This window comes from Necator americanus, chromosome III (genome assembly GCF_031761385.1).
Source record: "Necator americanus strain Aroian chromosome III, whole genome shotgun sequence".
NCBI lineage: Eukaryota > Metazoa > Nematoda > Chromadorea > Rhabditida > Ancylostomatidae > Necator > Necator americanus.
This window is the reverse complement of record NC_087373.1, coordinates 15,346,342-15,371,883: the sequence shown is the minus strand read 5'-3', so window position 1 is coordinate 15,371,883 and position 25,542 is coordinate 15,346,342. Positions and strand designations below refer to the sequence as shown.

The 25,542-nt window shown below is 40.0% G+C and overlaps 1 protein-coding gene across 3 annotated transcripts; it reads right to left on the bottom strand.

Annotated features, from left to right (window-relative positions):
- Positions 1-536: 536 nt before the first annotated feature.
- Positions 537-25,376, bottom strand: RB195_009674 (uncharacterized protein; the record flags this gene model as incomplete). 3 transcript variants are annotated; one of them, XM_064190328.1, is made up of 49 exons in its annotated part: positions 537-662; positions 1,172-1,298; positions 1,384-1,577; positions 2,411-2,512; positions 2,718-2,888; positions 2,943-3,053; positions 3,134-3,271; positions 3,343-3,432; positions 3,775-3,879; positions 3,949-4,147; positions 4,217-4,578; positions 4,644-4,827; positions 5,298-5,463; positions 5,819-5,848; positions 5,916-6,048; positions 6,980-7,081; positions 7,149-7,221; positions 7,284-7,392; positions 7,534-7,596; positions 9,452-9,578; positions 9,734-9,971; positions 10,450-10,566; positions 11,491-11,612; positions 11,670-11,788; positions 11,855-12,049; positions 12,115-12,222; positions 12,619-12,728; positions 12,786-12,894; positions 14,316-14,461; positions 15,325-15,431; positions 15,592-15,734; positions 15,805-16,030; positions 16,204-16,320; positions 16,378-16,529; positions 16,822-16,913; positions 17,470-17,635; positions 17,738-17,957; positions 18,350-18,457; positions 18,542-18,649; positions 18,711-18,821; positions 18,886-19,020; positions 19,517-19,690; positions 19,752-19,866; positions 20,809-20,957; positions 21,431-21,580; positions 22,731-22,903; positions 25,019-25,121; positions 25,183-25,260; positions 25,353-25,376. In XM_064190328.1, 49 exons carry the CDS (start codon positions 25,374-25,376, stop codon positions 537-539), a joined length of 6,627 nt encoding a protein of 2,208 aa, XP_064047910.1. The 3 variants fall into 3 exon arrangements, with proteins under 3 accessions (XP_064047910.1, XP_064047911.1, XP_064047912.1); XM_064190329.1 differs by lacking the exon at positions 5,819-5,848; XM_064190327.1 differs by lacking the exons at positions 2,718-2,888; positions 5,819-5,848 and having other exon boundaries at positions 9,767-9,971.
- Between the last annotated feature and the right edge of the window lie 166 nt (positions 25,377-25,542).

Here is a 25,542-nt window from a genome sequence, read left to right as displayed (position 1 = left end):
CACGGATCTAATAATATTAGTAAATTAATTACATGTAGTTAACGTTATTGGGTTTGTAAACATATTGATTCCCACTAACTTATTTAAATTCATCAAATCCAATGTCTGCGCCGTTGAAATGTGAAAGATTTTAAGGATTTTTTTTGCTGCGTTATTTTACTCGAAAGAGTGAAAAGATGGACAAAACCTAAATTGCTTTTCACACAGTTTTTCCTTGTGCTAGACCGGAAGCCAAAAGAGAGAAAAAAACGTAGCAAGAGGGAAAGAAACTTTATTTCACATATTTCAATTTCAATATAACACAAGGATTTGAGCACCAGTTTGGAAGGAGAATACTTGACTATAAAAATCGTATGTACAAACATTGACTCTTGAAAGCAATGAGGAGAACTCGCAAAAGCGAGCGAAAGAAACTCGGTAAGTCATGGGCAGTACAGGCAGAGCACAGTGGAAATAACATGGAAACATTCGACCCAACAACATGAACGCAAATGCGACAAGGAACATCATACTCCCTGTCGCAATTGTTGTTATTCCTAGATCTCAACCTGGATGTATTCTCGTTCTCGTTTCTGCTTTTGCTCACGTTGGATCTCTTCAAGTTCGTCAAAAATTTCCGTCAACGGTTGAAAACTGGGTGGAGCGTGTCGCGATTGAGTGAACTAAACACAAGATTTGGTGGAAATTCGTCACGGAACCACAGAATTTGCTGGAATCTTTGATGTTAAGATATTCCTAGTGGTAGTTAGGATTCGAGTCGTAGTTTCCAAATACCACAGTCAAAAATGCGAAACCCCGCCAACAAATCCAGATAACATAACGAAGCAACTTTTTACGTCCGTATGAATGGCGATATAAAACTGCGGAAGGGGGATCTCATCATTCGTACGAGCTTTGTGGGATATGTTTACGTATAATCCACGTTACGTGGCTCCATTCCGTGATTCCAGCGAGTGTAAAGAGGTGTCTCGTAGGATAAATCTGAGCTTCTGTACATTCCAGAGAACTTTGATTCTTAGGTTTGTGAGGAGTGCGTACTAGATGTTTCACAGGTCTTTCTGTGATTCTTTGAAACAAAACGCAGAGCTTTTCGAAGTGATGAAAATATTCCAACAAAACTTGGAAGATTTCTATGAAATTTGTTTTTGAAACTGCAAAGAAAGAATCTTACTTGATAAAGACCTTCAAGCTGTGCGACATTTTCTGACATATTAACTGGTCCTGGAGGGAGGATATCCTCTACCCGTGCGTAGATATAGTCATTAAGTGCTGAGTCGATCATGTCAGGTCGACGATACCTGAATACAGTCGTTGTGATGCAATTCAATTAAAGAACCCAGGTAAATTGATAGGTATTGATCGGCCTGTGGATAAAGAGCTAACCGTGGACGTGACTGGATCGGATTTGGATTTACTCCTATAGAGATCAAGTATTCAGTAACCGAACTATTCACAGAAATAGTGTCCTGATCGATGCCTGAATCAGGTTGTGAACGTGTCGAAGCTGCTTCACGATGAGACAGCAACGAATTCCGTAGTCCTGAGTTTGACGATGTGGATGACGTCATCGAAGAATTCTGGAATTGGAATTGGATTAAAAACTTTAATTGGAAGTATGATGCTAAGATGCAAACTTTGAAGTTTTTGACGATAACCCGAACTCAAGTTGATTACAATTAAAATTCTAAAATAGACTGAAACACCACACAAAAAATTCTCGAAATTTCTTCATCCATTAGCATTATTTGAATGAATTCGCGTATTTCTGTCATAGATTGACAAAGAACGACAGTTGTAAGGAGCTTCGTTAGGAGAAAAGTGCGTCATGGTCGTCTCTCACACCTTTTTCTGGTCAAGTTGAGGGAATTAGAATTAGAATTGGGAGCGCTCTAATTCGTGAACTACATCCTGCACCTTATCTATCAGCGGAGGTATTCCCACACCACCCGTTACGTGGTGTGCTGCCTTTAAATGTCGATAAATACGGAATATTTCAGGATTGCAAGCAGTTGAAACATCATCCAGGCAAATGAAATATTTCTACAATTGAATTAAGCTGATTGAGAAATAATTATGCGTCAGATCTATACTGTTGTTCAAGATCGCACTTTTTCTCTAACATGCACTTTCGAACTGCCCTTTTTAATCGATCGTTTGCAGAAATAATAAGTGGAATTCAAAAGCATCACTATAATAAAACCAGTTCATAGCTGAAATACTGAAGAACGGATGGTTAGCTATTTTGTTTAACACTAGTCGTTGCCTCCACAAAGTCTTAGTTTTTCTGAAAGATTTCAGAACAGCATATTAGTAAAATTATCAATGATTTTAATCCTCAAGAGATTTTCAATAGCTACAATTAAGAGGAGGAATCATTAGAAAAAATATAAATTTCTTCTAATGAGCTAACCTTCTGAGTGATATTGCTAGGCAATGCTTGTCTTGGAGAACAAGCTAGGCGACTTATGCCGTTACTGGAGCCGTTCGCTTGTCCTCGACTGACGGAGTAAACCTGGAATATCGAGATAATTCCTCTTTTATTTTTCAACTTTTGTACGGTTGTAAAGACCCTTGTTGTTTGACCCTTTGTACACTTTTGGATGTACTTTGATAAAAAAAATTAACTAGCAGTCATTTATCGCCGCATATTTACCATTTGAAAGATAATTTTCTAGGAGAAAAAGAGAAAACATTAGGAAATAGACAAAAATACTAGCCTGTTTCCGAGGACTTTCAATTTCCTTTGGCTTCGAGGATCTATAGCCAAACAAACAGCATCCTAATAAACAAATCAACAACACAAACAATATTGCAGTTGCTACGGCTCCAACTTTGAAGATATTCGATGAGAAGGTCGAATTCGCCGAGCGGATGGGGAAATCGCCAATCTGAAAGAAGATTACGGCAAGCATGTTGGGTGTAGTCATATTGCACAATCCTACCTCCAAATATACGGTAGTTTTTGTGTGTTGCGACCCGCTACTAGCGGCAATCACCGTTATTTGTTCCACCGTATGATTTCGTCGCCTGTCAGGTTTGGCTCTTAGCGAAACCTGAAGAAAACAACAGCAAATTATGTGTGTTCATCCATCGAGCATTCATTAGATTCAAAATTTGTCGCGACAAAACCTACCAAGCCGGTCAATTTCTCTACCGTAACCAAGTCGTTGGATGTTTCAACACGGTATTCGGGAATACCGTGCGTTCCACCGTCCGCGTCAACAGCTAGGATCTCTCCGATCACTGCGCCAGGATTTGCATCGAGAGGTACCTGAAATTGTCTCGCTAAGTTCAATACGTACTGATGGATTGATGGTTGTTGCTAACTACCGTACACCTTACCTGGAAAGTATAGCTTGATTGAGCGAACACTGGAGGAAACTCGTCGACCGGGAGGACGACAAACTCGAGCGAAACGACAGCTGATCTACTCTAAATACAGAAGAATAACATAGAGTCTTTCTTTTCTTAGCCTGAATTTTTGAAAAAAAGAGATTATAAATTATTATATTTCTACGAAATTATCCCGTTTTCTGCTTTTTACAATTTTTGTACACGTACAAAAGAAAAAATAAAAATAAATAGCATTTTTCATCTTTGCTGTTCTTTTACCAGTAGATGGCAGATAACGAATACTAAGTATCAAAAAGTGACAGAATTGTCAATTATTTGAAAAATGACATTAATTTCCCGCCTTATAGTTGAATACTGCCCAAAAACCCTGAATTGTGATGTTGTCAGCTGCAAAAATCAAAGAAGAGTACGATAACTTACATTTCCATCTGAAGCCAACAGCGACATTTTGTAGGTGGTTTTTGTCTCGTAGTCCAATTCACGTTTTAAACGGATTGTACCGTTTGTAGGATCAATAGAGAACGTCTTAAAATACACACACACATGGCTTAGTTTTCATTAAAATTATTCCTATCACTTCCTCTTCTTCCCGACCTGATCACTATCCTTGAGGTCATATCGGATTGAATTCATTGGAATGCCGAAACGATTTGTAGCTCTAGCGGTAAACACAGGAGTGTCCGGGATTACTGTCTCCAAAATGGGCACAACATATCCAGGAACCACAAAGAATGGAGCGGAGCCAGACCATGTTTGTAGATCAAGAGAAATTTGAACTGGGAGAAGAGTTGATCTGAAAATTCGGAATTATGGTCGCATGATCAACACGGCACCACAACAAGGTCCCTTCGAATAAATTCACCTCGTCCGCGATCCATGATCACGCGCTTCAACGAATAACGTCCATCTACCATCGCTGTGTCGTATTAGCTGATCATCATTCCATTGGTTGAACATCAGCGCACCTGTGTCAGGTCCCACAGAGAAAATACCGTAGTCGTCACCAGTGAGGATACGGTAGCTGATGCGACCGTTCTCGTTGTAATCCGCGTCGGTGGCCGCTAATCTCTGCAGTACTTCGCCGCTTCGCATCCCGTCGCGAATTTTCACCGCCCAGTTCAGATGAACGAACACGGGAGAATTGTCATTGACATCAGTTACACGTATGGCTACGGTAGTTGTCGAATTCTGATGGTAAGTGACCGGATGTGAGCCGACATCCACCTGAGAGGAAAAGGCGGATGAAGAACACCGTGTTTCGACACTGTTTTCTAAAAAAAATGACCTACAGTAAAACTGTAGTGGTCCTCTGTCTCCCTGTCAACGGCGGTCCGCAGATAGAGGCGACCCAGATGATCGATAGCAAACACTTCAGAAGCCTTTGAATCCATGATACGATAAAAATATGGGTCGCTGCTGACAGACACGTTGCCGAAAGCGATGTGAGGAGTAAAGGATTCGGAGACGACAAACCTGAAGAACAGAACACTGTAATGGAAGTTAGTTGAGTTAGCGAAAAAGATGAGAAACTCTAGTTATCATTTAAGGTTCTACGCCGTTAATTATGGTCAGTGCGCAAAAAAGACATAAATAAAAGATAGGGGACGAAATAGTTGGCACTGATCAACCCTTTCGGGGTGCGCCGCCGCTTTCGAACTAAATTAGAATCGTCTAACGTTTATATATGAGTAAGCAAGCTACATGAAGAATTCTCAGGGCTGATCGATGCTCAAATCAGTATCCTTATTCCCGCTAGTGTAGAATTCATGGACAAGGCAAGTCTGGGATCAATTTATTGATCCTAGAGGGAAAAAGGCTAAGTTTGCCTAGGGCAGTATCGAACCATCGGCAAAGCCGACAACAGCAGTGGTGACCTCTTTTCATTGCTCTAGGACAGCATTTCTTGCTCTCTAAGCACATAAAGGTTATAGACTAAAACTTACTCGTAAGAGGTGTGAGGGAACTCAGGACGATGCTGTGCCTCTTCGCTCGTAACAGTGACTCGTACAGGAATCGACGACGACATCACAGGGAATCCGTGATCGCTTGCAGTCACAGTCAACAGAAAATCGGCGTCGGCTGGTAAGGGGGCGAGCAGAATGAGTGTTCCTGCAGATAAATCTGACGTTTTGATATTCCCCTAGCTTAAGTCACAGAATTTTGACCCTTGATAGGAAACGACTATTTAGTGCTCTAAAAATATGTCTAAGCACTATCCAGAGAGAGGTGAAGAGAGACAAGAGACAGAGAGAATGAAAAAGAATAAAAAATAACAGTGTAGTCGTATGACAAAAAAAATCATAGTTTTCATCTAAAAATTATACGAAAAGATCTTAGGTTTTCTGAAGGAAATTGTGCAATATCAGAGTTCTTGTTGCGACGAGGACGAACGCTTGTAAGAGATTTATTCTAAGAAAAAAGAAAGCAAATGAAAGTAGAAGGACTCGAAAACTAAGAGAACGACCTGTAGTTTTCCAACGAATATGTCGTGAACCTCAAATGATTTCAAATTTTTCCCATAAAAATTGATAAAAGAAAAAAAGAGATTCAGTGTCACATACCATCATTGCTATTCAATTGAAACAGCTCATGGGACTGAGCTAGCGTATACGAAACTCGTCCATTGTCGCCGGAATCACGATCAAACGCCACTAATCTAGCGATCACCTCATCGGCGCCAGTAGATTGAGGGATCTGCAAAATAGACAGCGAATAAGGAGAGTGTTATAAGAAGGTGTAATGAGGAATAATATACATGGTGTTATAAGGAAGGTGTCAAGACATTGGAACTAAACATATTGAAAACCTTTTCATGAAAAATTCCGAAAACCTTTCCATGAAAAAATCCAACCGTTCAGTTATTTCAATCACCGATCTTAATTTCAGTTGAGAAGCTCGTTAGTAGTAGGAATAAACTCTTTAAAAAAAAACGTTCCAAGGAGTTCTTCCGTATTGGGAGAAACTTTAAAACTTTTTCGAACTACCGATAGGCCGTAATGGATGGAATAACCAACGTAAGAAATTAAGGAAGTTCAGTTTCTGGAAGGAACAACACAGATCAAAAGAACGGCCGAGCCAACGTTTGGTTGCACCTTTGAAAGTGTACATTTTCTAGACTTGAAATTGGCGCCTACTCCCAGGATGCACGTGCCAACACTGCATGTGCGCTATGCTTAGGAGTTTTCGAAATATTCTTTTCGAGAGCACTTTCGATTTTTTAAATCAATTTCCACATTGAATTGAAAAGAATCGAAATTTCGAATGAATAAAGATCATTCGACTGTATACTTGAATGAGTTCAAGTAATCTAAGAAATAAATGATGAATCCAAGAAAATTTAACTTCCACATTCAAAAGTAGTCTCATTCAGGTGACCAGATCTATGAATACTTCGAGAAAAAAATTAGAATGTTTTTTGGAACTATTATTTGGTCATAGCTGCTCATACGTGCACTAATCTTCCCTATATATCATTCCCACAAGGAACCAAACAATATTGATCCATTGTTGCAACTGTCAAGACGAATAACCCACGAGTATTGATTGATTCCTGCTGTTACAGGGTCTTGTATATTCATATGAACAACCAATTAAATAAACAAGTAACGGGCAAAACAAAAATTACCTTAATATCAACGAAACGTTGCTGAAATTCAGGAGCATTATCGTTAACATCCATCACAACCACTACGAAGGAGGTGGCAGCAGTGAAGTTTCCATCGGTTACCTGGAGCTCATTGATCCAGAAAATACGATAAGGGGAGAGTCACGGATGGAAAGTATAGCGTGCTTACCTTCACATCAACGTTAATCTCTTCAACCGTTTCAAAATCTAGACTTGTAGCCAAATGAACAATTCCCGTATAGCTAAATTAATATTTTTAGCACACAAATACTAGAAGAGAACATTGATTTCAAAAAACACCAACCGATCAATAATAAATCGTTCCTCCTTTGGATCAAGACTGTATTCTAGGGCTCCTAGATTATCAGCATCGTTGGCAGACATAGTGGTGATGTAAGATCCTTCTGGGAGTGCTGAAGATGAGGAATTCAAGGCACATACATAGAGCATCTCTTTTGAGAAGATAAAATGAGTTCTAGATACAGAGCATAAAACAGAAAATAAGAAAAGAAGCATGATTCTGTAGAAAGGATAGAAAAAACATAGAATCCCACTTTCAAGAACTTTCTTCTGGCTTTGCTTCGGGAAAACAGGTGGGTTGTCATTGACGTTGTTCACTGAAAAGGGTAGGTTGGAATGTTTGTGGAAAGTATGCCATATTCATCCACGAAAGTGGATTTAGCTCAGATTCGTTAATATTCCTACACTAATTTAAAACTTTGGTGTAGAGAAATAAGAGAAATTTTTTTCCATGCTTGAAATTGATGTTGTTAGTACATATACCATTACTTTAAAGGCATCACACCACGAATCCGAGGTGGTACGAGTTTCAGTCGGAGTATTGGTAGTACGGGATCGTAGATTAAGGAGAGGGGGTGATTTCGTCTATTTGTTCCTAATTGCCGCAAAAGCGGTCCGGAAGATACGGCTTCGGGCGTTCCGGCGCGCTATTTTCTACAAGGAGTTCGATTGGAGCGCGTCAGCCTTGTGTACGCGCCGCATCTTCCGGGCCCTATTCTTTTACGGCAATTAGCAAGAAATGGACGGAATCACCCCCTCTTCATAATCTACTATCCCGCATACGAATACTCCACCTGAAATCCGTACTACCTCAGATTCGTGGGGTGATACCTTTAATTACAGTTTGCTGTAATTCAAATGAATGGACCGCCTCCTATGAGATCCTCATGGCTTCGCCGTTCTGAGTCCTCAAATTCGTTCGTTATCGGATAACTGGATCATTCTTGCCGTAGCAGAAGATCTCCTACGATAAGACACAAAATTCTGAATTCGGGAAGAAGTCGCGCATGGATTTCCTCCTTTCTAACGTGAATAACTATATAGATTCTGTGTAGAAAATGCCTGTTCACCTATCAGGAAAGTCCGGGCAAAAAACATCTCGCTAGTTGCTTTTTTAGATATGTAATGGCTCTGCAATTTATCGGTGTTTGCTTATGATTACGGTAGACTTTTGAACGCAAATTAAATAAAACCTCAAATTAACATATCGATTGTTTGGTCGCGCATTTTGAACAATTCCCCGAAATGTTTGCTACAAAAGCAAGGTGCCGGCTAACTTTCACGGTGAGTAACTATTCTATAAATTAAGTAAAGAAAATATAATCCCCCTTTTTCTGTTGCGCTTTCATACTTGTATCTGACTTCTACGGTGATCTATCGGTGTTCTTATTGCATATCTCTAAAAATGCTTTTCATGATCTAGCCTCGTAATGTTCATGAGAATGTCGGTGTTCTGCAGAATGTTTCGTAAAATCCTTCTTTTTTGGAGAAAAGCGCGAAAAAAATTAAAAATAAAAATTAGCGTAGTGTACATAACCCGCTCCGCCGTCTCTGTCCATGGTGACATTCCTCTGTTTCACTTAATTTCCATTGCTTGTATTCCTGGGAGACATTTTGTTTGTTCACGTGATCCGCTTTGTTTGTGGTCGATGTATTTTGATGATTTAAGAATGACTGTTAAGTTACTTAGTTAGTTTAAGAGGAAAAAGAATTTCTCATAGTCTCACTCAAATTAACGACGTCTTAACATTGAGGACAACTAAGGTAAAGAACCATTTCGAAAAGTGTCCAAGAACGGATGCCGATTCTGAGTCGGTGTTTGAAGAAGTACAACCTTAGATAGTGAGTCACAACATATAAAATCCATCCTTGGTAAAAACCGGAATCGTCCACAGGATATCCGTAAAAGCCTCGGATGAACCAATGAAGAGTGGCGCAAAGATGGCCCTCACGGTGAAAAATATCAATCAGTGGGCTCCATTGGATGCAATTGACACCAATGTGACTCCCACAACAGGCCGATCCAAAATTTCTTCACTAAAATTTCTTCACAGAAAGGAAGGAAGAGTCGAAAACAGCAATTTTCACAACTTTTGTTTTACAAATTTCCAATGAAATTTGATTCTATTGGCAAATAAGCGATAAGGAGGTCACGCCAAGGGTTCCACGTACCTTCCACAGTCATTTGCGTCCTGATTTGTGCAGAGAAGGCTCCGGTGGCGATGATTTTCAGATCATATTGATCCTTGATCTCATAATCCAGTTCTTGTGATGTTCGAACGACACCGTCGCCATCAATCTGAAAACGGTAAAATGTTGCGAATCCCAGATGACTATCCTTGTCACGGAAAAGTTACCTCGAACGCACTGTCTATGTTCCCCTCAACGATACTGTAAGTGATGCGTGAATCTCTGGATGAGGTGGCAACCGGAAAAAGAAACCAGTTAACATACATTCTTCGGCTGAGTCTGTCTGTAATCGCAAACCTTAGAAACAATTTGTCCTCGACTCAAACCCTCATCAATCGAAGAAACGTATTTCTGCCGCAAGAAACTCGGCTGGGTGTCGCGACTCGTCGGAGGCGAGCGAGTGCTTTGAATCCTCACGAAACGGTCTACGGATAGTGATGGGACGCCTTTGTCGCGTACTTTCACGCGGATCATCCAATCATTTCCAACTCCTTCAGGTTCTCTGGAAATGTTGAATGAAAAAGAACTGGTCAAATATTATAACTGCCGAAACGAAAACCGCCACTAACAGAAAACTAACAGTAAAAGAAATTCAAAACGAAAACCACCACTAACAGAATTCAGTAGGGTAGAAAATTGCATTTGAGTCATGTAAGCGATGAAATTTACGTCATTCCACATCATTTCTGCTGTATAATTAAGTAAATTTTTGCGTCTGAAGCGAAGCGACCAATGACTGCAAGCGAATCACTTCAGCGCAGCTATCGACTGGCTCTTGGCCTGAGAGCGAAGTGAGGTTGGGGTCCTAGCGCGCAGACGACTACTGTGGAAAGAGTGGGGTGAGAAAAGCAGTATGAAAAATAGGTACAGGCGGTCATTTCGAAAGCAAAACTGATTCTTCTTCATTTCAACCTTTATTCTTGACATGTGTACGAAAAAAAATAAAACCACCCAGACTATTCGGGTAGGTACATCCGTACCTAGCTAGGACAAGATCTCCAGTTTCCGGTACCAGATCAAAAGCAAAACTCGCATCCTCCACTAGATCGAACAGAATACGTCCATTGACGCCTATATCGTGATCGAACGCGGAGAATCTAAAAATAATGAAATATATGTATGAGTTTTTTGCGAACAGCTAGGGCAAACTAAACTAGCACTAAAATTTGAAAAAAAGACTATTTTTGTACGAATTAAGACAGGAGAGAGAGAAAGTAGGAACAGCTTAAAAAGAAAGGAATGCTTTTTTTAGAACGCAAAATGAGTTTTAAAGTAAGGTTATCTCTTTTGAATATAAATGACATAAAGTGAGTCCTCACATCCAGTAGCACCAAAACAATTCCACATATTCAGAGGTGGGGAAAGATAAAATGGGATGTCACACATCAATTCATTTTTCATCACATTTTGTCAATTTTCATGGTCAACACATAAGTGGTTGAGTAAAACCTGCCCTTCCAAAACATTTCGATGTGTACGAAAGGTAGTAACCGTTTCAGGATGAACTCATACTAGACCTTACTGTATTACACCTCACCGCAGCACCAGAATGCTCGAATGAGTTGACCAATCAGAAAGAGGAAAGCCACGCCTACTAGAAATTTTTTGTATGTGTACAGTCGGGTCGAAACGACCAGAATACCTATGTAACTGAGTAAGTGGGTTGCGCTCGAGATGGGATCCTTTTCAGCTCCGATCGAAGTGCAGAGAAAATCAGAATAGAGCTAGCGAGGGTCCCATTTCCAGCCGATTACCGTATTGCAACATTGTGTGGTTTTCACCGGGTTCTACTTCTTTCGCGAAAAAAATCTCTCCAATTTGAAACAAAAGTGCTGAGCTTGCAGTGAGAGATTGTGATCTAGTGATGACAAAACTTTTTCATAATTAGATGGTACCACTCTCAAAAATAGCGTAAATTAAAAAAAAAAACCAGTACTTCTCAGATTACGATAGCACTTGCTTTTTTTGTTTTTGTTTTTCAGAAGGTTTTGTTTATATAAACATTGCCGTAAATCACGTACTTGTGCACAACATCCTGTAACGATACAGTATCGTTGATGAAAATCACTTGTGGTGTAGATGCAGCGAACTGTGGCGCACTGTCATTTTCATCGGCTACAGTAATCCTTACTGTGCATGAATCCTGGAAGTCTATGCATCGTGAGTTGAATGAGTTTACGAAAACAGAACATGCTTTCACCTTCCTATCTCCATCCTGGATACTGACCACCAATAGGTGCTCGGACTGTTCTTCGCGGTCCAAAGCAGGACAGGATAACCTCCCAGTAGATGAGTCAATCTCGAAGTATTTAGTTGACCCTAAATTTGGGTCACAGTACTTTAGCTAGATATAGCTAAATATAGAAAGTATCGAAGAGGGCATACCTCGGATACTAAATTTTGCTTCATTTGTCGCATTTAGGGCCACAATTTGCTTGAAATTCTTCAGCGATCGATTTTCTGGCAGACTGATTGATCCGCAAGAGGCGGAGCTTAGTCGAGGTCCAAGTTTCACTGATGCAGTTACTCCGACCACTACGGACAGCGAGTCAATTTCACCTTGCGGCGATTTTGCCAGAACTGGAAAGGGAAGGAAAATTGGTCGGAAAATACTGTTTTCTCGATAGCGAGTAGAATCAACAAACCTGAAAGCTGATATGTTCCCGGATTTACGGCCGCAAGCAATGTGAGCTTGCCGTATTCGTCGATTTTAAAGGTCGAACTCGTGGGGAAAAGACGAATGGCAGCCTTTCCTAGAAAATCTGATATTACCTTAAATACACTGCGGCCAAGCACCGTCATGAACGGTGAACATCTGCTTCTGAAATATTGATTAATTCATGTTGTCATTTTTTGGGCGGTTTGCTACTATTTATTTTATTCGAAGATTTTAAAGATCGAGGACGTCAAAATCGTCAAATACCTATTGTCTGGAGAATATTGAAATGAATGCATAAAACCGATGGTGATAATAAGACAATTTGGGGGAGATGTAGTGTTTCTCTAATCCTGTTGAAGGGAAATTCGTCAGGATTACAACACTTAACTAACTGTCAAGGTTTTACAAATCTATTTGATTCATTTAAAAAAAAGGTCCCATAAAAGAATGGCACGAAAGCGGTGCGAAAAAGCGTGTATTTTGCACCTACCATCCACAGGTAGGGTGGTCACAATAGAACCAATGGGTACCGCATCCGAAATCGTCACTCTTAACTCGCTATCATCGAAATAACTCCATTTTTTACTCCCGTTCCTCACACTGAAAGAGATGATTGATGAGAAATTATTGAAGAAACAGAATCTCAAGAAATGCTACCGTATCGTAAGCGACTGATCAGCAAATAGTGCTGGTGATCCGTGATCGGACGCACGGACCACAATAGTTGTATCCACGGTTGGCGGGCGACGTAACATGGAGAGTGCACCTGAAGAAAAAAAGATAGCATTCGGTGCTTGCCCTCGCTCAAATGATGATTTTTTTTGCAACTTTTTCACTGACCTTTCTGTCTGTCATTCAGTCTACTTCCGCATAATAGTTACTAGTAGTTATAGTTACTTCTATTGTAATTTCTAATATTACAACTTAATTATTATAATTTTATTACAAATACTTTACTCATTAAAGACTGAAGGTAATCAAATCTTCAAACTTCACTGACCCACTACATAGATTACGCCTCACAATCAATCTTTATTCGAGAGCATAAATTTTCCTTCTCATATAAAACAATGCCTTAATGGTAGTATTAGGAAATAGTTTTCTGAAAAGAGAGGAAAAAACACCCCTTCATGCTGAAGGATTACTTGCCTCGTAGAAATGTACGCTCTAATAAATTGCTACTGATTAAAAAAAATTAATAGATTGATATTCGGAAAAGCTGTTGTCACGCAACGATTTAACGATCAGTTGTTTCTGATCCTCTATTGTACAGATCTACAGACCATGGATCTATCTTGACCTACCACTATCTTAGTCTCCGTGTGTCTGCACAAATTCAGGACAGCACCCTCAATTCCGGATGCGTTAGTATCCGGTTCACTTCTACATCAGCTTACTTCTTAATTACTCAGTAAATTTGGCGCTGTTTCAACTAATCTTAATACTTATTTATACTTCCTGCTTTCCTACATAATTACTTTGCTTGCCGAATAAAATTTTGTGAAATAAAATAATGGAATGGAAAAGTACAATGTATAAAATCATGTAAAATAAAATTAGTAGTTTTGCCTACCTACACGCTACTTGCTTATCGCCAATAGAGATATTTTTAATGTGTTTATAGTTGAAACGACGTGCTCATGAACCAAAAAATGTGGTTGTCGTGAAAAACAAAAAAAAACAGCGTACAAAAGAGTGAAAACAAAAAAAAAGAAGGGAAAATTCAAAGAGGACGGAACAAAGCGGAGGCAAAAACAGTGTCTATCTGCTTACACTCTGAAATGCTCCATTTTCAGAAATGAACGTTTTCATGCCTTCACTCGAGAAACGCCACTACCTTTAGTTATTTTTCCTTTATTTGGTTATTCTCCTTAACTCTAATTTTTATAAGATGCACAACAACTATCAGCGAATGTCTGTCAAAGCAGATGGGTATGTAAACTTTGAAAGCCTATCCAATATTTTTGGTTTATGATTTCCTTCGTCGAATTAGCCAGCCACTTCCTTCACTGCATGTCCAAGTCCTGCCCTTCAATCAATCATCAGTATGCTTTTCCTCAGCGCTACAGAACAATTTCTTGCTTGGCAAAATGTATGTGAATCCGTCGGCATGACTATATATTCGATTTTATTTTGTTTTATTTACTTTTAGCCCAGCATTCTTTCCGGTTGTTCGACAAAATTCACCTGTCTTGTGGTCTATTCCAAAACAGTTCGTAGTGTCAGTAATGATGTCATACGATACGGTAGCATTTCTACCGTAATCGTCATCGGTCGCAACAACGTAGTGGATAACCGTTCCAATTTCAGCAAATGTCACAACCTCGTTGGCACTGTAAATAAATACTATGAATACAGTTACGACTAGTGTTATCCCATGTGAACGGAACAATCGATTGGATGGAACTTAAATTTTAACACAGAACGTTCAGTATGAGTAGTGCATTAAAAACGAAATTTTTTAATCAAAACGACGCAGAGCCAAGTGGAATTGCTTAAACAGTTGCGGTTGTAGTGGCGGGATTTTTTCTCTGACTTTTCCCTTACTCAACCCTGGAGCCTGATCGGAGCCAGTGATGGTCCCAAAACGAACGCAACTTCGTTGGCAATTGCGCAAAGACTTAAAGGCATCACCCCACGTATCTGACATGATATGAATTTCCGAGGGCCAAAGACTATAGGGGAGCATAGATTGAAAAACGGATGAGACCTCGCTCTTCTCTCCCTGCATCACTGTAAACAGACGGCATTGAAATGCGGTTCCTTATGACGTCTTCTATTGTGACGTGCCACCCTTGCACCCCGCCCCCACCTGCGATTCGTCGAAAATCCATTCGGACGCGTCGATGGGCAACTCACTTCATTCAACAAATTGCAGGCGGGGGCGGGGAGCAAGGGTGGCACGTTCACAATAGAAGACGTCATAAGGAACCGCATTCCAATGCCGTCTGTTTACAGTGATGCAGGGAGAGAAGAGCGAGGTCTCATCCGTTTTTCCAATCTACCCCCCTGCATAGTCTTTGGTCCTCGGAAATCCATACTACGTCAGCTTCGTGGGGTGGCACCTTTAAGTCGGTTTGACCCACCAATAATTTAAGAGATGAATTAGTATAAAATCATGGTCACTTTTGACCATGGAAGGGCATGTGTGTTCTGCCGATGAATTCGCTTTAAAACAAGCCATGAAAAGACGTACCTTATGATTTCTGGATGGTTGTTGTTCACGTCCAGTACATCGACCACAATCAGCATACTTGCCTTGGCTCCACCTCCCGTAGCAACAACCACGAGATGATGGGGTGACTAAAGGATTCAGTTTTGAAATTTGACTTGCTTATTATCTTTAATCATATCTCATCGAAGTTAGTCGAACTCCAAAGGAACGTTAAACAACTACGGACCCGAAAACACCATGTTATCTTTATTTCAAAAAAGCTAGGGAAAATACTAGACAAAATTTCACCTCATTCCAATCAAGATCTTCAATAACACTGATCTCTCCAGCATATTGATCAATTGAAAATCGGTTATTAGGCTCTGCGAATCGATAAACAATCGAAGAAGACACATCAGGACTAGTGGCATTCACGCTGGCAATAATGGTACCTGAAAATAAATAGAAGTGAACAAAAAGCAATTTCTGGTTACACAACACAAAAAAGTCGTTAGAACTCACCAATAGCAGTGTCTTCTGCTACAGGAATTCGCAGAAAATCTTCCGTGAAATATGGTGAATCAACGAAACCGCTTCCAACCTCGAACTCAATATGTTTTTCCTCAGATTCGGAGGTTAGACCATCAATCAGATTGTAGTAAAGAGAAATTTCGCTCCCTGCCAAGTCGCGAATCTTTCGCATAAGGTAAAGATCTCCGTTCGCTTGGTCCAGTTCGAAGAGCGAGGACTGCAAAAAAATTCAAATCAACTATGGTTAATTGCTAGCAGTGGAGAAGCGACGGTTTATGCAGACCAGGTATTCTCGCAACGAAAAGAAATATATGGGAACATCACAAATTTCAAGTATCCTTTGTCTAACAAACATCAACTAAAAGAATCAGCAAAATAAGGAAAACTCACTTGATTTTTCAGTGAGTAGTACAAATTTTTGTTTTTCTCCTTTAGTTTCGGCCCAAAATTGGCAATTTTTGAACCGATCGGAAGTAATGGAGAAATTTTCACAGGCTCAGATGATACCTAAACAAGTAATCATGATAAGGTAGAATAACAATAGGAAATTCAGGATAGTTTTACCGGTGAATTAGGCTCGAGAATCCTCAACGACAGATGCTTCTGGCGCCCTTCCCTGTCCGAAAGGATCAGCGATAGTGACCATGGTGGTGGTGATTGTGGATGTGATGACATGATTAATTTACCATCGATTATGGAAAAGTGGTTCGAGATTTCTGAAAAAATTACACAAAATTGGATCCGATTCGAAAAAAAAAACGGAAAAGCTGTTTCATTTCATAGTTAAAGGCGCCTGGCGTATATACGCATAGTCGCCTACGCTTATGTTCACTCGGACGACCGCAACGCGTCCCCAGCAGCACGTTTCTTATGCTTGATGCACATTCTCTTAAGATTGGAGCGCGTATCGCAGAAGAACGAGTGAACAAACGCACCGCCATCGCACCGTCACCTTTTAAAACGTCTACTGAGGTAGTTTTTAGGAGTGGTTTTTGGAAAAGATGATACCGTTGCTCTGAATCTGCCATTTCGCCACTCCAGTAGCATTAAGTTGACGGATGAGACACGATGATTGACAAGAGTTCGGCGCTCGAATGTTCCTGAAGAGGAAATGTTAAAAATCGGATGAATTCTCAGCTTCTCTTCCGCAAATCCTTTCCGGGTTCCTTGCGGCAGGATACGGCACTGAGGATAACGATTTTTCAATCATTTGCAATTACACTACAGACATCTTTTCAAACCTAATTAAAATGGAATTGTGTTTGATGCCTGTTTTGTTCTTCAACACCACGTTAGTCGGCAAAAACTACTAACCACGGAATTAGATGTCGGGGTCAAGGATTCCCATCTCAATCTTATGCCCAAAACGGTTTTTCGAAAGTTTTTTTCCACAAAAAATGTCCAGCTACTTCTTTTTCTTTCATGTCCGTTTATCAAAAATTCACTTTATTCCCGATTGAGGAGAAATTAGAAATAATTGAGTTGGAATGAGTTTTGATTCTGGATTCTCCGGAGCTAAGCTTCTTGCTGCTATCGCTTCCTTAAAAACTCTCGCCATTCAGCGCTGCTGTGTTTTGTAGAGATGGTTTCAATCCCATAATTCTTGTAAAGAATAGAGCATGCCGAAGAATTAAAGCAATGGTGAGTGGGACCCACCTCTCAAATGGCTCAATAATTTTTACAGCCGCAGTGCCACGCCCGATTCTTATTTGCACATGGCAGACTGTTGATTTTCGAGGAACACCTTGGTCCGAAGCAATGATGGACAAACGAACGTCGGTGGGATCAGCTTCAGCTAGTGCACGTCGTAGATGAACATCTCCTTTAATTACATCATGTTCCCGGTTTTGTTGTTTCAATAACGGGGAAATATTGTGCTTACAGAAAAATCAAAGCAAAAAGAACAATTGGAAGAAAAACCTACCATTATTCTTCACGACAAAAAGCGGATGTGACTGTTGACTACGGTAAACAACGGTCCCATTTGCTCCATTGTCGGGATCTGTGACCACCACCGTACCTACAGTGGTAGACGGGCTGGAATCACGCGGTACCACCATTGTTGCCACAGATGTACAGGATGGAGCATTATCGTTGACGTCAGCGATTCGGATTCGGACAGGAACCGAGGAGGAGAGCGGTGGCTGGAAGTTTATCAACGAGCTTATTAAAATTTTTAAAATTTCTGTGATGCCATTTTTATGTTGTTATATTCCGTAATTAATTTTCGTCACTAAGTCATATTAGCACTCATTATATCAGAAATAAGCAGGACTTCGTTGTTTTTTTACTATTACCAAGAGGTTTTGCATTGGAAATTTCCAGAAATTAAATAATAGACGGGTGCCTTATTCCAAGATGGACACGGCAACTATGTAGAGGTGCTATTTAACCGAGAACATTACACATACATAGCTGTTTATCGTAACATATGGTAATTACTTAATCTGTGCGCACAAAAAGAAAAGAAAAACGGTGTTGCAGACAAAGCACTATGAAGCACTCACACAAAATTACGCCATGAAAACTCGTTTACCTCTCCCTGATCTTGAGCGGTTACGGTAATGTGATAAATGTCTTTTGTTTCTCGATCGATGTTCTCGTTCACGTAGATCATTCCTGTCCTCTCATCAATACCAAAAGCCTACAAAGATTTTTACACTACACTATTCTATTTTTCTCCGGATTGGTCTTCCTTTATAGAATAAAAATACTACCAAAAACTCACATTCGAGCCATTGCTTATTCTATACAGGACCTTCCCGTTCTCTCTAGAGTCAGCGTCTCTGGCCCTCACTTTTAGTACTGTAGTCATGAGCGGTGAGTTCTCTGGTACCTATAATTGGGGACAATTAGCTAGGCCACCTCACAGGACTGAATGATTTGGATAAGTTCACCTCAGCTTCGTAACTCGTGGTTTCAAAAATTGGACGATTATCGTTGGAGTCAGAGACATGCAGCACAAGTGTCATGTTTGTCGAACGTGGTGGAATACCGTGATCCTGGGCCTAGAAGTCATGTTTATACCCCACTCTTAAACAATCTTTACGAAGACAACAAAAAAGGAGTTACTTTTACGCGGATACGGTAGTCCTTGATATTCTCGAAATCAAGAGGATCAGTTAGCTGAAGTTGTCCTGTGTGCGGTTGAACCATTACAGGGCAAGGCGGATGCGAGGAGAGGATGGAGTAAGAAATGGCACCGTTCTGAAAAAGTTTGGTAGAAAACAGAGAATAATGAACGTATGAAATTATTCTCGCTTTTTCTACTTGTTTTCGGAAGTTCAGAAGGAAATTCAGAAGTAAGGAAAAGGGATGAAATTTTCAAAGGACCGGAACAGAACAAAAAAAAGAAATAAAAACAAACTAAAAATTAATTCACCTAAAAAGTAGAAAATAATAAAGGATAAAAGGATAATGTTTCTGGCGTTAATCAATCCGCCTGGGATGCGCCTCATCTTCACTTCAATTCAAAATCGTTTGAGGTTTCGAATTCAAAAAAAAAAAAAATTCGAACCTCCGAGCGATCGTGTAGGAAGCGGAACCTCTAACCTCTACACTACACCTGCCCCCTCGCTTTCTTATGTAAGGAAGATACACAAATCCATTGTAATACCCAAAAATAGAAATAAAAAAGGAGTAAGAAATATTTTACATGAAAAATTACCAAATCTCTTGAATTTCCGAGAGCAAGCCGACTCACCTTTCGTTTATCCTTATCCGTAGCATGAACGACATAGAATGGTTCATGAACCGCTTGACTCTCGCCTACAGTAATCTCGACCAAATCGATTGGGAATCGAGGAGTGTTATCGTTATGATCCTCAATGAGTATGACCACTTGTGTCTGATTCGATCCTCCATTCATAAGGGCCGCCTATAAAAACTGCATTGAGGCCGACATGGACATTTTGGAGCGGAGGAAACGATCTCCCCACCTGTACGTTCAGAATGACTCTGTCATGCTTATCAGCGTCGAGATAGCGAGCTACGGTGATTCTGCCAGAGTCTGGATTGATCATGAACTGATGGTCAGGATCTCCGGAGTAGATGCTAGAAAATAAAATTTGAAAAAAATCACTTCTCCGAGTTTCAGAACGTAAGATTTACGTTACTTATCTTGGGATACTATAAAATTCATACTATTATCCCCTCATAGGAACAACTTCACATTTGCCACATCCAATAAACTGGAGAATCCCTTCCGCTAAAGATTTACCTAATAGTTGGGAGTGGGGGGGAGTTACCCAAAAATTATATTCATTTCAATCATAGTGCCGTTCCTTGTACAGTTACAGGTATGGTATGGATGTATGGTGGGCGCCTGAGGTTAATCCAAAACCTTCTCCAGGATTTTTAGGTTGCCGATCATAAGTAACAGCTCTCACCACAAACGGAAAAATTCTTTTCGTAGCGTCATGGCGTTTTGCCAGTTGTGTTACAATCACATTCGCTCCAGTTCATTCTGCAGCTGAGTCTTTCACCCATGGTCTTTCAGCTTTTGTTTGTGGAAAGATTCAAAAACGGAAAATCCTATTGCACTCAGTATCGGAAATGATCCAGGACACTTGACTAAATCACGATCGAACAAATTTTCTTTTGCAACAAAACTTTTTGAGCAATAAAATCTGAATATAAATATTCAAAAAAATATTTTGACCATGAGCGAAAAAATTAGGCATTAACAATTGTGGATGGGACCACCTTCAACGTATCCTCAAAAGATGGTCCTACGATGAAAAAAGAATATTATTTTCGAGATCAGCACCCCTCACAACACCTCTTACGCAAGGTCTCGAATCATTTTTTGAAACGTTTTCTGAAATTTAAAAACTGAAAGAGGATTGGAAATTTTCTGAAAATAAAAAGAAAAAAATTCTGAAGAAAGAAATCATCTAACGTGGAATATTGACACTTCATATAATGTTTCTAAAAATTTTTCTTTTGTTTTTATAGCCTAGGATAAAAGCCTTCAACAAAGGGAATAGTGATCACCTATATCGAATCTGCCCAGGTCCAGTTGCTTGAACCGCTCCAATGGATATGCCCGGTAGGATGTCTTCGGGAGTTTTGATGACATAACTCGGCTGAGTGAAAGAAGGTGCACTGGCATCCGAATCTATCACATACACGTGGACATTAGCCTGAAAATTAGCGGAAATACAAACAACTAGGGTCAGGATGCGCTGGTCTAGACAGGCTCCAGAAAAATGAATTTAGAGCTCCGCACAGTAGACATAAATGTTAAGGATAAGGATCACTAAATGGTTTTCTGCCGCTTGTGGTTAGATCACAATTCTCAAAAAGTCTGCAATGGATTTAGAGCATTAAACTCATGAAAATATTAAAGATTTTCGTGGTCAACAAGTGAAACGCTTTTTTATTTTCACCACAAAAAATCATTTTCACTCCCTAATGTGTTCCTCACTATAATATTTTTCAGTTTCCTTACCATTCTCGAACACAAATACAATGAAAGAAGTTAGCCCAAGGTGCAGTTTTCAATAAAAGAAATCCTAGAAATGCTAGGATTACAAAAACAATTCTCATCTAAAAGCATTCCCTCAAAAAATTTTCACACACTCTGCCGAACACTACAGGAAGATAACGTGAGTACCGGCTCTTCGCTGACAGATCCACTACCGTCTTTAGCCTGAACGGTGAGCTCGTGTTTTCCACGTGACAATCCCTTCTTTAGGAAAATTTCTCCAGACTTCTCATTCACTTCGAACAATGCAGAGTTCCCCGATTTGAGATGGAAGTGAACCTGAAAAAAAAAACTCTTTATATCCACGAATATTTTTCGTGGTGGTTCGGAAAAATAACAATAGAATTCAATTTGAAATTTTAACGAAGACAACAATTCTTAGAAACCTAAGCTACCGTGTTATAAACTATAATTTATTCATTTGTTTACTTGTTTACTTGTCCATATCTACATCAACGGTGCACCAAAAAGGTAGATAATTCATTTATTTCGGTCAAACCAACACAAGCGCACTTAATTTCTTGGGAATGTGATTCTCCTCGTCGTGGGTAGATAAGGTTACTTCCCTCATGAAGCACGCAAAATGGTCTCCCATAGGGTCTTTTTCCAAGATTCAAAATGGTTCCTATGAGATGACTTATATTGTACCCAATGTTTGCATTTAAACGCATCACTCCACGAATCAGAGGTGGTACGGATTCCAGATGGAGTATGGAGTATTCGTATACGGGATAGTAAATTATGGAGAGTGGATGATTCCGTCCATTTCTTCCTAATTGCCGTAAAAAAAGGGGCCGGAAGATACGGCTTCGGGGGTTCTGGCGCACTATTTTCTGTAAGGAGTTCGACTGGAGCGCGTCAGCCTTGTGCGGCGCCGCGTCTTCCGCGCCGTTTTTTTACGGCAATTGGGAAGAAGTGGACGGAATCAACCCTTCTCCATAATCTACTATGCTGTATACGAATACACCTGAAATCCGTACCACCTCAGATTCGTGGGGTGATCCCTTTAAGCAGAAGCAGCTCGTCACGGACTTTGCGCGAACCGTTCATTGGGACCTCGTATAGGACAGTTCATCCAGCTTCGTAATTCGTCAACCACTAATCATCCCTAATTAATTATTGATCTAAGTAAACAGTAATCATAAACAACCTGCTTCGAATCAAAAGAAGTCTTTGCAATTTGTTTGCAAAGGAAAACCTTTAGTACAGTCTGTGCGACAATTTTTATTTTCTGGGGTAAATTTAGCAATTTTTGCGCACTCTGAACCTCGTATAAAATACACAATAAATAAATCAATAAATATCAGAGTAGTTTTGCGCAAAGGATCAAATGTAATTCGAAAAAGAGACTAAAGTTTCTTCATCTCGAGCTTCAGTATAAGTACAGATACGCAGAGAAAAAGCTCAAAAATTTCATAGAATGTCATACCTCGCCAAAAATTCCTTCATCATCGTCCGTTGCCGAAAGCACTACCAGAGGTCCGCTTGGCTTGTAGCCTTCTCTTACAGTGATGTTGTACTGAGTTGGATAGAAAACAGGGGAGTTATCGTTCGCGTCCAGAACTCGTATGCTGACAAGGCACGTCCCAGTTGAGCCATCTACTAGGTTACATTAGATTGGATATTAGATTTTCATTATTATTATTATTATTATTATTATTATTATTATTATTATTATTATTATTATTATTATTATTATTATTATTACTTCTATTACTTGTTACTGTTATTGCTTTTGTTATTACTTTGTTTGTTCCTACTATTATCACATATACCCAGTATTAGTGGTGATAGTAACGGTTGCGCAGCAAATCAGCAGCAAATATCTGCGCAGTCAATGGTCCAACACCGCGCTGACTAAGACCACCACCACCACCAACTAAGACTTAGAGGATTGAACAGCTCAGCAGCTTAGCTCCAAGCACTTCACCCTTCACGTGCATAGTATGTGGTATAAATTCTTTATCCTTTGAAATTATTGTATTTTATTTTTTTAGTACTATTTTTGGTATTAGTATCAAAGTTCGCCATTATTTAGTTATTCTTAGAGCAAAACTTCAGCCATTTGCCAAATTTCTCATTCTTTGAGGCTCAGCATCTATTCCCTTTTTGTTCAATTCAATTGCAGCTGGATGTTCTCAAAAAATTCACTATGACGTTAATTTCAATATTATTACAGAAAATATGTGTTTGTTATAACTTTTGACTTCTTTTTCTGTGAAAAAGCTTTAATTCGTAGTTAACATATCTGAAACACAGGAACTAAATGCACTGTCCATGGCAACGTGATATGTACATAGCAAAAATGATCAGATCATAGCAAAAATGATTTAAAACACCGTCAGATTTCATGGACAGAAAACAGAAAACAAACTTAGGTTCTTCTGGTGCAGTTTACTTGATATCCTATAAAATTTATAGGGGACAGTACATGTACGATCACTATTCGTCGAAAAAACATCCACATGGAACAAAAAAAAACCTGAGCCTTCTCGAAGGTCATCGCAGGGATTGCTATGAAAACGCTCGTTCTAGGATAACTTTCACGATCCTCTCGTTTCGAACTCGAAATTGTGAATCGCCGAATTTAAGAGGCGTTCTAGATAAGCGCTAAAAGTCTAAAATTCAGAAGAAGGGAAGAATGGCATAGGCATGGACAACAGTGGGGCTCTCATAAAGACCTGTGCGGTTTTCGATCCACGAATTCATGTGCGGGTCCCATCCTGACTGCTCGTAGCGGGAGCAAGATTCTCACAATGTCAATCACAACGATTGCCCGCTAACATCTCAGGGACGCGGCTACTGAGGTAAGCGCACCGATTTAGGCTCCTTTGCTCATCATTTGAAAAGTCATTTCCTATTAGACGGTCGTTTGTTATAAATAACGCATAATTGTTTATTTGAAAACACCCACAGGTATGCCATAAACAAAATTAAGAAAGGCTCGAGCTCACTAGGATTTTGCCTAATTTTTGTACAGCAAATTTGGTCCTTTTTAGCAAACTGTGTGGTACCCAGGTTGTAGTCCTACTTCAGAAGGTGAGAAATCCCTATATGAGAAGATATTTGGAGAATTTCTCGACTTTGAGGAAAACGAGGACCTCTTACTTCACATACAGTCTTCGTTCAAGTTGGCAAGGCGCACCAATATTCGCCCAAGGCTAAACGTTTACGCTTTTGAGGGATACACACAAAAAACTAGGATAATTGTCGTTTAACAAAACAACAACTTGCGCCTTCCGCTGTTTCCGGATTGTAGGATTCTCAACTACACTAATTAATAGTTAAAGCACGGCTATTAGGAGATTAACAAAACTTCGCATTTTCGGGACTTTAAATCTTTAAAGTCTCTGGTCTCAGGCGTATCAATCCGCTTAGGATTTGCCAACGCGTTTGACGGTAATTCGTAGTAGTTGAGGTTATGAACTCCGGAAGGAGGAGGGGTTTGGTTGGCACTATGGTGGTTTCGAACCGAGTCGAACCATCGATCGATCATTCAGTTTCACAACCTCTTCCCGGCTGCGTTACATCCACTCTTTTAGCCTTTAAAGTTTCGTATAATCATTAGGAATTGTTTGTATTGTTTTATTTTGTTTTTTCTTAAGTATAACAAGTACAAAAGAATTACGTGCATGCTTCACAAACTGGCTACAGCTTAAGATCAGTACTCTAAAAAATTAAAAAAAAACAATAATATCGCGAAAATCTGCAGCCTACTTTGGTCAATCGCTGCAACGGTGAGCTGATGACTGATCTCTTTCTCGTAATCGAGGTGCTTTTCCAAACAGATCGTGCCACTCGTGGAATCAATATTGAAAAGCTGAATTTGAACAAATGAGAAGCTTAAGGAATATTCCTGAGAAAAATCTATATTCTCAAACCTTTGCCGTATTTCCACCATCCTGGAATGCGTATCGAAGACGGCTAGATCCACCACACAGACTATTTGTCGCTTTTACCTGCAAGCGCAAAAATTCCGCTGTTGTTTCCACCTTTTTTCGTACGGGTCCCCCCCCCCCGTTGTACACCCCGGCTACAGTATGACAGAGACCGGCGGAGCTGAAGTGATTTTCATCGTTGTGTAATTAATAACCTTATCAGCATCGCGGTGAGCGTGAATTCCAATCAACTAGCTTTGATTAGCGAGAAGAAGGTGTCTCCATGACAACGCACATGTAGCTAGAGCTGGCTGGCGGACATGCGGCTAGTCGCATGAGCGCACCTCATTCCGTTACGCGTAC